General features: G+C 38.9%; 4 protein-coding genes across 5 annotated transcripts in view; 3 read left to right on the forward strand and 1 right to left on the reverse strand.

Annotated features, from left to right (window-relative positions):
- The first annotated feature begins 261 nt into the window (after positions 1 to 261).
- Positions 262 to 1451, forward strand: LOC134461313 (gamma-crystallin S-1-like). Its single transcript, XM_063214146.1, has 3 exons — positions 262 to 270; positions 479 to 721; positions 1179 to 1451. The coding sequence occupies exons 1-3, from the start codon at positions 262 to 264 to the stop codon at positions 1449 to 1451; spliced, it is 525 nt and encodes a 174-aa protein (XP_063070216.1).
- Positions 1452 to 4846: 3395 nt separating this feature from the next.
- LOC134461312 (gamma-crystallin M2-like) lies at positions 4847 to 5780 on the forward strand. Of its 2 annotated transcripts, none has more exons than XM_063214144.1 (3): positions 4847 to 4867; positions 5020 to 5262; positions 5508 to 5780. In XM_063214144.1, the coding sequence occupies exons 1-3, from the start codon at positions 4847 to 4849 to the stop codon at positions 5778 to 5780; spliced, it is 537 nt and encodes a 178-aa protein (XP_063070214.1). The 2 variants fall into 2 exon arrangements, with proteins under 2 accessions (XP_063070214.1, XP_063070215.1); XM_063214145.1 differs by having other exon boundaries at positions 4847 to 4855.
- A 1727-nt stretch (positions 5781 to 7507) lies between these two features.
- Positions 7508 to 13222, reverse strand: LOC134461307 (gamma-crystallin S-1-like). Its single transcript, XM_063214137.1, has 3 exons — positions 13109 to 13222; positions 8784 to 9026; positions 7508 to 7823 (listed from the first exon to the last, which is right to left on the reverse strand). Exons 1-3 carry the CDS (start codon positions 13121 to 13123, stop codon positions 7548 to 7550), a joined length of 534 nt encoding a protein of 177 aa, XP_063070207.1. The 5' UTR covers positions 13124 to 13222; the 3' UTR covers positions 7508 to 7547.
- LOC134461304 (gamma-crystallin S-1-like) overlaps positions 13075 to 13282 on the forward strand; it is a 383074-nt gene continuing 382866 nt past the window's right edge. The window contains exon 1 of the mRNA XM_063214134.1: positions 13075 to 13159. The gene's annotated coding sequence lies outside the window, so the exon portion shown is untranslated. The remainder of the gene's footprint in view (positions 13160 to 13282) is intronic.

The following is a 13282-nucleotide window of genomic DNA, read 5'->3' on the forward strand; positions in this document are numbered from 1 at the left end:
TGTAAATGTGCCTCATGTCAAGCTGTTTGCATTGGTATTAATGGTGTGATGGTATTAGTGATGCTTGTTATAAGCATTGCTTTTTCATGTATATTCTTAAAAGTTTTATTCAAAGGGCTTGTTTGTGCTTGTGCAAAAACATCCTAGGAAATTATAATATGAATGGCAGATGCAGAGTCTGCATTCCAGGTGGACTATATATGGCATGTTCAAAATGCTGAACAGGGATCTTGTAACAACAGACACTCAAATCCAGCAATAATGGGAAAGGTAATGTGCAGCAACTAGAGCTAACTCCAGTACTGTGGAGCTCAGATTTCAGTACAAACACAAATCCTACAGCAGGCCATAGGTGCTGTTACTCGCAATTTTTTTTATACTAGGCCTATCATACGTTAATATGTACAATAGCAGGACATTACTTACATCCTAGTGCTTTTGTATTTCAGGAAATATTCATCATGTCCTTCAATTTCAGATCATTTTCTTTGAGGACAAGCACTTTGCTGGTCAGCACTATGAGTGTAGCAGTGACTGCAAGGACCTGTACTCCTGCTTCAGGCAGTGCAACTCCATCAAGGTGGAGAGTGGCTGCTTCATGATCTACGAGAGCCCCAACTACACGGGCCAGCAATACTTTGTGTGTCCGGGCGAGTACCCAGAATTCCACAAGTGGATGGGCATCAATGACCATGTGTGCTCCTGCCGTATGATTCCTCAGGTGAGTAGAGTTCCTGTATACACTTCACATCCATGTGAATGAGACATATTATCAAGTTTGAAAGGTATTGTGTGCACATAGGTGACAAACATTCGACTGAGGAAAATCCCATCAAAACATTGATGTAAAATAATACAATAGTTTTTGGAGCATATACCCATGTGTGCAGACCACTTTCTCACACGTGATGACATCCAAAAAATGTGTGTTTTCCTGAAGAAGCCAGAATGATGTTCACTGAAGATGTTCCTCGTGGTAAAATAATGATCATAAGAGCTATGTTACATTTTGGGCTTGTGCTGCTCTGATAGCAGTTGAAATAACTAAATGTTATTTATTTAAAACGTAAAATATAGACTAAATGTTGTGTGATTACGACATAATGTTATGTTTGTGTTATTCTTTTTCACTTACACATGATACTTTTGACTTTTCTTGCACTTCAAATTGACTGGAGGATTCCAAAGGATTCAAGCTGTCCTTCTTCGAGAGGACCGAGTTCGGCGGTCAGATGAGAGAGCTCACAGACAACTGCCCGAACCTGATGGACTGCTTCAACACCGGCAGCATCTTCTCCTGCAAGGTGAGGGAGGGCAACTGGCTGTTCTACGAGCATCCAGAGTACCAGGGGAGGATGTACCTCATGATGCCTGGAGAGTACTGCAGGTTCAGCGAATGGGGAGGAGCCAGCGCCAGAGTGGGATCCATCAAGTGTATTTTGACTTACTGACGACAAACAACAACAACAACAAAACAACAACAATAATAATCACAGTCATTTGGTTTTTTTTTGAAGAACAACTTTTTGAAAATATATTTGAAACATGGACTTCAATGCAGCTCAAAACGGGAAGTATTCCTTGAAGGGAATGGACAACTGTTGTGGAATACAATGGAATATTTTTCCCCCCAATGGATTACAAGTACCTGACGGAAAAAAATTGGAAAAAAAAATCTTCTTCTATGGTCTATAATCTATCGTATCTTCAGTACATTCTTCTACTCCTTAGCAGGGAGGTTAAACTACTGTCATTTCTCAAAACATTGTAAGGCCCAATGCTGAGGGTTGAATATTGAAGTTAGCTCTATATGCACAATAACAAATGAGTGGGAATTACTTTAATCAGAGAGACCCCTTTCCTTTCATACACTCAATTTCAACCTTTTAACATGATGCATTTTATGAAATACTAACACTGACTATGAATGATCAACTCCAATGTTCAGATGTCCAGTACAAAGTACACTGTACACAAAGTATCACTATGAATGACTATTAATGAGTTCCGTGGGGTTTTCCCCCACATCTATCTGTCAGTTCAGTCCAAGAATCCTATAAGGTGCCTCAAGTTATTCAGCATCTGGACATTTGGCTACACTTTTGTCTATTTCCCCTCAGCTGAACATAGGTGAATGGAATAACTAATCATAGCACTATGTCAGTCAGTACACTTTTTGAATGTTAACTGGTAGAATGTGTTTTGATTCAGTACCAATACATGATATTTAATCGATGGAAATCAAACATCTGATACTGTTGTTGCTGGTGTGTTATGAGATACTGCTAACTGCTACGCTGCCCTACAAAGCAAAAAGGCAGTAACTGCATTGCTGTTTAAAATTAGTTCAATGACTTTAATGCCATCTATATCAAAGTCTAAAGTTAAATAAAATTATTGCTCTGTAAAAAAGGTGGTAATATAAAGAAACAAAACTGTCACATGTCAATAATCTCCCAAAAAACATTTATACTGGATTGCAGTATCATTTTAAAGTCAACTGACTCATTTTTGAGCTCTGCGCAGTTACTGCCTTTTTGCTTTGTAGGGCAGTAAACGGTTCCCAACTCTCCAACCTGCCCCAGTGTAATATGGCATCTTAAGGCCAATGGCTGCTGTATGTGACTTACTGTATGTACCTGAGGACAATCCATTGAATTGATGTTCTGGCTGCATACTGCTGTACTTTGAAAAATATATACATATAAATTCAATAAAATTGTGTTATAATGTGTTTCGTTTCCTCTTCACAAACTCTGACGATGACACTGAAAGAAAGATTTGAGGAATATGCAAAAAAAAGTGTTTTAAGACAGTACACTTTGACCATGATCAATGTAATAAATGTAGCGTCAATCCATGTCAAACAGAATTGTCATGTTGAAGATCTGAAAAAATAAAATACAAATTTGTAATGCCAATCACAAACCTTATTCAAGTGGTGTTTGCAATCTGTCTTTCCCCTGATAGTTATGTACACAAAAGCAGGACGATTGTGTTGTGAAAGCATACTGCAGCTAGAGAAAACCTAGGGAAGCAGCGTGAAAATTCCACATCTTGCCACATTATTTTAGATTATTTAAGTATCTTCTCTGGGGGCGTACCCCATTTGGGAAAACAATGTTTTCTCTTTTTCAGTCTTCGGACTAACATCTTGCCAAGCCACCCTGCACATTGCACTTCCAGCTTGTAGGCTACTGTTACTGACCAAAACATACGGCTACACAGTAAAAAAAATTCTAAACTTACAGAGCACTCTGGGACCAAATACACAATAGAAAGTGTTAAAACAGTTCTAATTGTTGAATAACCACACCGTATTTTTACTGTGCACTTGAGGAGAGTTGAAGGTAGATAATCATATGGATTACAGCCATCCAAAAGCCAAGGATTTGTCGTTTTTGAGAGTTGATGGTAGATAATGTAGCTGAAATGTCTTCAAGCTCTAAATTAATATCATACTTCACAGTATCAACTATTTTATTAGTCATTGAACCAAAGTCTGAATAAATACTGGTGTTTTAGGATGACACTATGTAAGTCTTCAAAACTTAACTAACATACATAAGTCCCAGATAAACTGGTCCTTTCAAGACAAGTAAAACAATTGGGAATAACAACAAAGACCAACAGCAAAAGCAATAATTATAATAATGAAAATCGATAGAATTAAGATCATGATAGGGTAGCTAGAATGTCCAACTGAAAACATACACAAATATTACAGCTTTTGAAAACAAATAACAGTAGCCACCGTTTCTGATATATATCTAATTATTCCCAATACAATTTCATCATTATTTTGTCCCCTTCACCAATCAGTATCATATTGCGGTACAATAATCTGATAGATTTTTTTTGTCTGGAATGCATTGAAAGGGCCTACAGGCTTCTTTACCAACACAGCACAACTGCAGTGTTCGAAATCTGGTTATTTCCCCATGTATTCAAACATCAGCTTAAATTTACAGGCCTAGGCACTTATCCAAAGCCTTAGTATGGCAATCGCGGATTCCACTCGCCATTTATAAGCGACTTAATGAAAAAACAACAACCCAATGCCCTCATAACAGGCCTACATGACACAGGCCTTCAGGTCTCATGCGGGAGAACACAGCGATATGAAAATTTACCAGTCTCCCATCACCTCGAGTATGCACATATGATTGAGTCCAAGAAAGAATATTGTGTTGACAGTCTACCAATTCAGCAATGCAACAATACATCACCACAGGAGGATGTACAACTCACACAGCTTGTGTACATACAGAGCTCTCATAATACACAAATTATAAAAACTAAATTGTATTTAGAGGTATTTGAATTTGTAACTGTATATTTCTGCAAACACAAACATCAGCTAATTTAGAACTCCTGTATTTGAGCTATTTTGTCCCTGAAAAATGTAAGAAAGTGAAAATATTTTCCTCCCATAAAATATGCTAAAATATATCTGAGGACCTCCCAGACTTACTGATTTACATGAAGTGGGCTGGAGATGCAGATGAGACGTGAGAGTGACAGCCCGCTCTCTCTGTCTCCCTTCATTTTTAATGCTAAAAGGATGTTCCATATTGTTCTCCTGCCATTGTGCCGTGGACATGTGGATACCATACTAGTCCTTTCCTTTGTCCATGCATGTCAAAACAAACCAAACCGGTAATTATTTATGCTTTTTCCAAATACAAGTCCATATTTCTGAACCAATATTGTGCTCTAACAAAAAGGTCAACATGTGCCAGTACCCTGACTTATAACTATGTGTTCATTTGAATAACAATGATTTGTTTGTCAAGTGGTGGTATAAAAAGCTCGGAAAACATGTGGAATCTCTCCAACGGAGACCATGGGTAAGGTAAGTTTATTTGTATCCCCCCGTACTGCCATGTCCAGAATACTGTGGGACCATAACCAATTCCCACCCACTGTGTCCTTCCCTGTCTTGGTGACTTGACTTTTTACATCTTGGACTTTTACTTATCCCTGGATATTCTCTACCCGTTTGCTGAACTATTGCAGATCACCTTTTTCGAGGACAGGAACTTTCAAGGTCGTAGTTATGAGTGCAGTAATGACTGCACGGACCTTCACACCTACTTCAGCCGGTGTAACTCAATCCGGGTGGAGAGTGGCTGCTTCATGATCTACGAGCGCCCCAACTACATGGGTCACCAGTACTACATGAGAAGGGGCGAGTACCCCGACTACCAGAGGTGGATGGGCTTCAGCAGTTGTATCAGATCTTGCAGGGTGATCCCCATGGTAAGAGAACCTCTGCACACTCTTACATCATCTTACAAGTGTTTTTTATATATTTGAGTGACAAATAAAATATATTATTATTATAATTATTATACACATCTTATAACTTATATACGTGCATATACGCCTCGTCATATAAAACCCTCTTTTTTGTGTGTTCACTAATTGATGATGTGTGCAGCACATAAAATGACAAAGCTGTGCTAATCTGCTCCTTGGCGTTCTTTCTTCTCATGTGTCCACAGTACAGGGGCTCCTACAGGATGCGAATCTACGAGAAGGCCGACTTTGGTGGCCACATGATGGAGTTCATGGACGACTGCCCCTGTGTGTCTGACCGTTTCCACCACCGCCACGTCTACTCCTGCAACGTGATGAATGGCTACTGGATCTTTTACGAGTACCCCAACTTCAGGGGCAGACAGTACTTTGTGAAGCCCGGAGAGTACAGGAGGTACCGCGACTGGTGCGCCACCAGTGCCATTATTGGCTCCTTCAGGAGGGTCACTGACTTTTAACCGTTCCTAGACCTCGCCCTCGCCCTCACGCTCACGCTCACCCCACTTACTTGTGCTGTTGTAAATAAATTAACATCAATTCTTAGAATTACTATTAAATGTTTTTTTGATTTTTTTTTTCATTCGTGTGGACGTCTCCTTTTTCTTTAGTCACTCAAACACAATGCAAACACTAAAATAATTAAAAGCAATATCAAATATAATCACAAGTGATCTTTAAGTTACATTAGGGTAATCAATTATTAGCATAGAATTCTAAGTTAATTTTTGGGTATTTAACACATTTTTGTAACGATTAAAAATAATGTAAAAAATGTTCAGGACACAGATTTAATGTAGGAGTTAATCTTTGAGTTTTACATATTAGTTTGTATTGATGAAACAATATAATACTGTATATTGCCATATTATACTAGAATAATGTGTATTTAGTGGGATAGTATTAACTTCCTCAAAGAAGACAATAACTTTTAGGAATCAGCATGCACAAAAACGGCAAGTGAAAGATACGTTTTTGTCAAACCTTATCGTCTCATAGAGCCAAGAAGATAAACTCAAGAGTAAGTTTTGGCAGCATGTTACATTACCATGGCTTGTGATATGCATGTATTCAATATTCACAAACTCTATTCTAAAACAATATCTGCAATATAAACTACACAGAATAAAAAAAACACTAAAATATTTAAAGCAAATTAGATTCCTTTGTTAGCATTTGTTCCACAAATGGAACTGCCAGATACATCCGCTCACAATTACAAACATCACATATATCTAGACCACTTAATTAGTGTTGACAAAATGTATCTTTAATAAGCCATGAAACATTTATTTTAATTTACATTTAAGTTCCACTTTATTATGGCTATTCATCTCTAACAGAAAGTAGAACGGATCCTTACAGTGTTGACAGGGAGCCTCTTTAGAGAGAGAGAGTCATGAAGACTCTTCTTGTGACTACACATTGCAAATGAGATGGTGCTGGTTACTACTATAACCTTTATGGTAGAGCGGGGAAACCAGGGAGAAAGAAATTTCTGCCAACAAAAACAAGAGTTCTGGTTGTTTTGTCATGGCTGGATAATGGACAGACGTGCTGCCAGAAATGTATGGACCTCCACTATTGTTTTCGTGGCTGGGCGCATTCAATAGGCCGTACTGCTAATTCATCAGCTTTTGAACTGAATCAGAAATTTGAACAACAGGAGTAGACCCCGTGGTTTCACTATAAGAACAGTGCACCAATCACTGGTTAGTCAGCCCAAACAAACTCACCGAAATGCACAAGGGTTATTAACTTAATCAAGGATTAATATATTTTTTCAACAGTAATACCACACTGCTTTAGGCCACATGTGGATATAGTTTGTAAAGTTTGTTTTTACATGTTTGAGGTCTGTAGGTATTTAATAAATGCATTGCAGTTGTGCTTCATTAAGCTTGATGTCATTGTTTTAGAATGGTATTCTAGTTAGGTTTATGGGGATAGGTATCATCAGGATTGTGTATGAGCAGCTACTTTGTATACTGTATATGTTTGTCTGTACTTCATGTTCATGTCCAGACATTCATTGAATTCATTTATGGTGTGTATTTTGATGATTTTGCGAAGAAAAAAACAACGTCAAATATATTCCGTTTTGAATTTAACCGAATACTCACTCTCAAGTTCACTCTCTAGTGAGGTGTACTTGAATTGTCCTTTCACAATGACAAAACAGGCACAACAATAATTGACATACATGTCCCCATATTTTATTTCTCCATCTAATTAGAGTAGGTAATACGTCTAATGGACCCTGTTCCTGTGTTCACCGCACCCCACTCACTAGATCTCCTGTACTCGCCAGGTCTCAGCAGATACTGACGGCCCTTGTAGTTGGGATGCTCATAAAAGACCCAGTAGCCTTCCATGACTTGGCATGAGTTTATGTTGTTGTTGTGGAGATAATCATACAGTGACGGACAGCAGTCTGTGAGCTCCATCGTTTTCCCGCCAAAGTCTGAGTGCTCGAAGATTCTCATTTTATGGGTTCCAATGTGCTGCAGGTGCAAGCAGAGTGGAGGAGAAGGACATTGATTAATTATATATGTATTTATTTATTCAGTTTGTCGACCATTTTGTATTGTGTCTCTCTGATGGGAAATTTCAAATGAAGTTAATGTCTTCATCATCATACATTATGTTAATATGTAATTTATCTCTGTTCAGAGTTGTATAAAGTAGAAGTAGAAGTACTCTTACAGATGTAATTACAACACTAGTGGTATATTACATGGTTTCAAAATTGTAATGTCATGGTATTGGTGTTATAATTACATCTGTGAGAGTACTTCTACTTCTACTTCATACAACTCTGTCTGTGTTGATTTTAACAAAAGCTTACTGTAAAACAACGACATGGGTTGACCATGCTTCCATACAGTCATACCTACACTGTCATCCTTGATATCTGAGAGATTTTGGGAATCTTGAAGAGGTTTTAGTAGTTTATTCTGTGATGATATGGGTCCTTAAAGAGTAACTGCACCCCCTTGAAGGCTTTCGGAGGAGGGAGAGCCTAAGGGCCTCAGTACAAGATGTAGAGGAATGTAGCATCAACAGGAATATTGCCATGTAGTGTAGTACCCTTCATTAGTGAGTAATGGAAGAAGGTTTGCCCACCTCTCAGATAAATATTGCTTAACCATACTTTCGGGTCATGGCTGCCGTCACTGGTCATCTTATGTCGTGGCGCAATTCAAGCTGTAGAGGGCGCAAAGAGCTAATTTTAGGCTTTCAAGTGCCAGAAAGTCATTTTAATAACTACAAAAGAGGAAATGAACATGGATAGTATCAATAATATAATATTATTTAGGCCTTACTCAACAGTATAATTATCACATTCTAGGGTGCAGTTACTCTTTAACATGAAAAGAAACCCATCAACCTGATCACAAAGCATTATTACATGACTTGTGTCGACTCTGTAAAACATTCTTAGATGCAAAAACATAGCTCACTTGGGGGATTATGTGGCAGGACCTGATGCAGTCGTTGAAGCCCATCCAGCGTTGATAATCAGTGTATTCACCCCTGCGCAGGAAGTACTGGTAGCCCTGGAAGTTGGGCCGCTCGTACACCATCCAGTTTCCACTCTCCACCCGGATGGAGTTGCAACAGGTGAAGTGAGAGTGCAGCTCAGCACAGTTATTGCTGCACTCATAGGAGCGACCCTGGAAGTTTCTCTCCTCAAAAAAGATGATCTGGGAAAAAAAAACAATTTCAGTCCTTAGTTACACATGTGTACGCAATGATGGGTGTTTTTAAAAAAAAAATCCATTTACTTAGAATTACAGCATGTTGATAAAAATGAAAAAAAAAAAACATCATTGTGACGGGTGCATTTTACCCCCCTAAAATGGATAAGATTTAGATTTAGATTAAGATAAGATCAAGAGGAGATTTTAAAACCCTATTTATGTGTAAACAAGAGGCCAAAACCTGTGTCTTTACAAAGATACCCATTACACATGTAAACAGGGTGTTCATCTCTGAAGACATGGCTCCTGGCCTTGGCTGAGGTTCGTGCGGCTAAGGCACCGCACTGTTGCACCAGGGTTCGATTCCAGCTGGAGGGTAGTCTTTTTTCCCGATCCTCCCACAGTTCAATCTCCTGACAATTTCCTGCCCTCTCTCTATTATCCTTGCAATTAATAAAGGGACAAAAGGCCCAGAAAACACAAGACATGACTCCTGTTATGAATTTGCTGTTACCAGACTGCCGATGGCCAAGTCGTAATTTATCAATAAAGGCTCCGTGTGATGTCGTAACAGTGTAGTAGTGCTATGGTAATGAGGTATTTTCAAAGACTACTACTGTCTTTCTCTGGTGGAATGGAAGGCATCATGAGACTTTGATGCTTTGACTAAGTGGCAGAGTGATGTAGAGAAAAGTGTGTTAACTATGGTACTGGTGTAGGAAGAGGTGAATAAACTGCCATACAATAATGTAGCATTGTATCTATGCATATCGCTCAAGTGGAGAATTAGCACTGAAAAAATCTTGAAAAAAAAAATCTTGTGTGGGTGTGCATGTCACCCTATTTACTGTTGATATGGATGTATCATCCCACTACGGTTGAATAGACACTTTTTTTTACCAGGGTGAACTTTTTGATCCTCACAGTCACATACACGCGCACCCCACACAGATTCCCTCTCTCTCTCTCACTTGCTCTTTCCCTCTGTCTCTGTCTCTGTCTCTCTCTCTCTCTCTCTCTCTCTCTCTCTCTCTCTCTCTCTCTCTCTCACACACACACACACACACACACACACACACACACACACACACACACACACACACACACACACACACACACACACACACACATACACACACACACACAGAGAGAGAGAGAGAGAGAGAGAGAGAGAGAGAGAGAGAGAGAGAGAGAGAGAGAGAGAGAGAGAGAGAGAGAGAGAGAGAGAGAGAGAGAATGCGGACAGAGTGTGTGTCTAAGAGAGAGAGGGAGGGAGGGAGAGAAAGAGAGACCTTACCTTTCCCATTGTTTTAAAATGAGGCCACTGAAACAGTCAGACGAGTAGAGAACCCTTTTATATCCTGAAAACATTGTTTGTTTTGTCAATTTAGTTGATATGTCAGCTGTTTTAGAAAGAATGCCTTCCTGCCAAATTACAAAAGGTATTTGTTATTTATCTGATGTTATCCTAACAAACAGCAATGGCAATATATGGTGCTAGAGTATGGTGCTTGATTATAAAATAAAGTATTTTCTGTTTAAGGCAAGGTAATATTATTTTGTGTTAAACAAGTCATACTTAGATGCAATTCTTTGTCCCTTTGCTGACATAAAATCAAGCAACAGTATGGGAATTATAAAAAAAGATGTTAAAAGGACAAACTAGCCAATGCATAATGATAATAAAAAAGATAGGTGTAATTCACAATGCACAAGACACATATTTCAAAATAAGGCCAAAATGAGTCAATAAAGCTGCAACATTTTAGTTAAAGCTCTCATCCAAGTTGTGACCCAGGCAGTTTTAAGCTTTAAAAACATCTGACTCAATAGCAAAAGCTGAGCCGTAGGCCTATAATGGGACCCCATTGCCTAGCTTGCATGTTCTATATTGTTTTGGTCTGAATTTGTATCAGCGCTTGATCTATCAGCGAACTGGCTCATTGTCACGTGGGCTTTGAGTGAGTGAGCATTCAGAGTGCATCAACTTTCTGCCCTCTGATCCTCTGCTGAACTCAGTGAGATATAGTTCTAATATACAAATGGCTGAACGTTGTGGGGTGTTTAGGTTAATACGTGCATAAAGGGTGATGACAAAAACAATTTGCCTGGATCATGCCAATAAATGCATATGATATGTTTTTTTTTTCAGCTTATTAGTTCTTTCTAGTGTTTCATAGCTATCCTTTATCAATCAGCAATGTTCCTTCTACTTGTCAGCAATTCACCAGACAACCTTTTCATTTAATTTCTCCACTTTTATTGGGTTATTATTTTGCATTATTTACATCTGAAGACACCTTTAAACTAAAAAATAAAATAAAAAGTATATGTATTAAAAAAAAAAAAAAAATCAAATTTAGTTGGGATTCTCCTTCAATAAAACTCACACTGACACACACAAGTCAAGAATTCCCTTCTTCCTTCAGCAGGCAGCAGCACATGATAGCATTTGACAAAGCAAACGCTAAGCCATAGCTAAGCCCAAAACGATTCGTCCCTGCAAGGACCCAATGGTTTTGCGTGTGAAAGTCACGAAATTCAATCACTGATTACTTCTAGGCCTACAGAAACACCCCCCTCGAAAAGTAGCCTACATTATTATTTTAGGAAGGACTTGCAGAATATGTTTGTCCTTAGAAGAAAAGACTACACTAGTTGTATTTCGTTTAAAACATCACTGCTTTAGGCTACGGCTGCAGGGGAGACCGGGGTAAGATGAGCCACGAGCCACCCCCTTTTTCTTGAAAATGGTGAATAGGCCAACATTTTAACATGTCATCACATTCTAAGATGGTGGAAATACTTTTCTAACACCTGTAAAAAAGTGAAGCATGTGCCAAATTTGGCAAGAGAGATATTTGTGAAAAAATATTTTTTTTGCTCTTTAAGTGAATACCATGTTTCAAAACATGGATGATTTAGAGAAAACAAAAATTGAAACAATGTCTGGCCTCTTTATATCTGAAATGTGACTTAGTAAGCTAAGTTACTAGGCCTATATTGATAGCCTATCTAAAGTCTTTTGGCACTTCTATGATAATTTTAGTTTTAGGCCCTACATTATTTTGGCATCGGGGTAAGTTGAGCCTTTCGATACGGGGTAAGTTGAGCCGCTTATCCTAATGGGATGTAGCCTAGGCCTATAATGGTTGAACACCATGTTACGATATTTGAGCATAACCAGATAATTTCTTTCATATCATATCCAGGTGAGTTGAGATGAATAACTTCATGCACCCATAACTAAGGGTATGGCTGTGTAGCTGATAACTTCAGATTCGTGGGAAAGTTTTCAGGTATCAAATTGGAGGTCAGATTGCCGATGTGTGACATTTGCCGTCGGCATGCAAGTGCACTTCTAACGACTTCTGTATTGACTTGGAACGCTCACGGCGTCCTTGAGGTAACAATGCAAGCCAATGGAACTTTCCGCTCTCTTCTTCTTTCCTCTCTGGTACTGTCACAGGGAATTTGTTCCGGGCAGGGAAAAAGTTCCGGGCGACGCAACAATCGCGTTCGAATCAGCTGTTCAACAACGTCGCTATGCTGGTCGCTATGGCAGGAGCGCTCGCGCTTAGAAGTGCAATTTAATGACAGAACACTCGTCGTTCGCCTCAGATCAGCTAAGCAGAGAGCGCGCATTGTTTTCTTGGCAGTCTCTGTGATCTACAATCTCAATTTCGAGCAGCTAAACTTTTAATTACTTAACCTAAAGTCTTTCACTTACAGCTCAACTGTCAGGGATTCATTTGTTGTTGTTGTCATTCTTGTCGTAGGACGTGTATTGCCTGTCAGGCTAGTTAGTTTAAGCTACTTGTTAGTTAGCTGACGTGACATTTGACTGTAATATTTTAGACTTTAGATTATAGTAGTCGTGATACTGTATTTGTTCTATTACATCGGTGTTTAGTGTAAGCTGACTTATCATCAAGATGCCCATTTCACCTGAAGACATTTTCTTTTACCTTTCTAGCCAGGAGAAATACAAGCCAGGGACAAGCTTTTGGACGCCTTCCTTATGGCTCTTTTGGAAGACTCGCTTCAAAACCAACGTGCAGTAGAAATTAATTTAGTTCACTTACGGAGGCTACGATCATGTGCCAGTGGCGTTTTCCCTTTGAGGACAGCTAAGGGTAAGTTGCATTATGTCTTTTTGCCTGAAGAAAGTTAGTGCTATTTCAGCACAGGTGTGTGAGTCTGCAATTTATTTCGTAGCTTCCAATCACTCCAGAACTACTGAATCAGAAATAAATACC

Source organism: Engraulis encrasicolus, chromosome 13, assembly GCF_034702125.1.
Source record: "Engraulis encrasicolus isolate BLACKSEA-1 chromosome 13, IST_EnEncr_1.0, whole genome shotgun sequence".
NCBI classification, from domain to species: domain Eukaryota; kingdom Metazoa; phylum Chordata; class Actinopteri; order Clupeiformes; family Engraulidae; genus Engraulis; species Engraulis encrasicolus.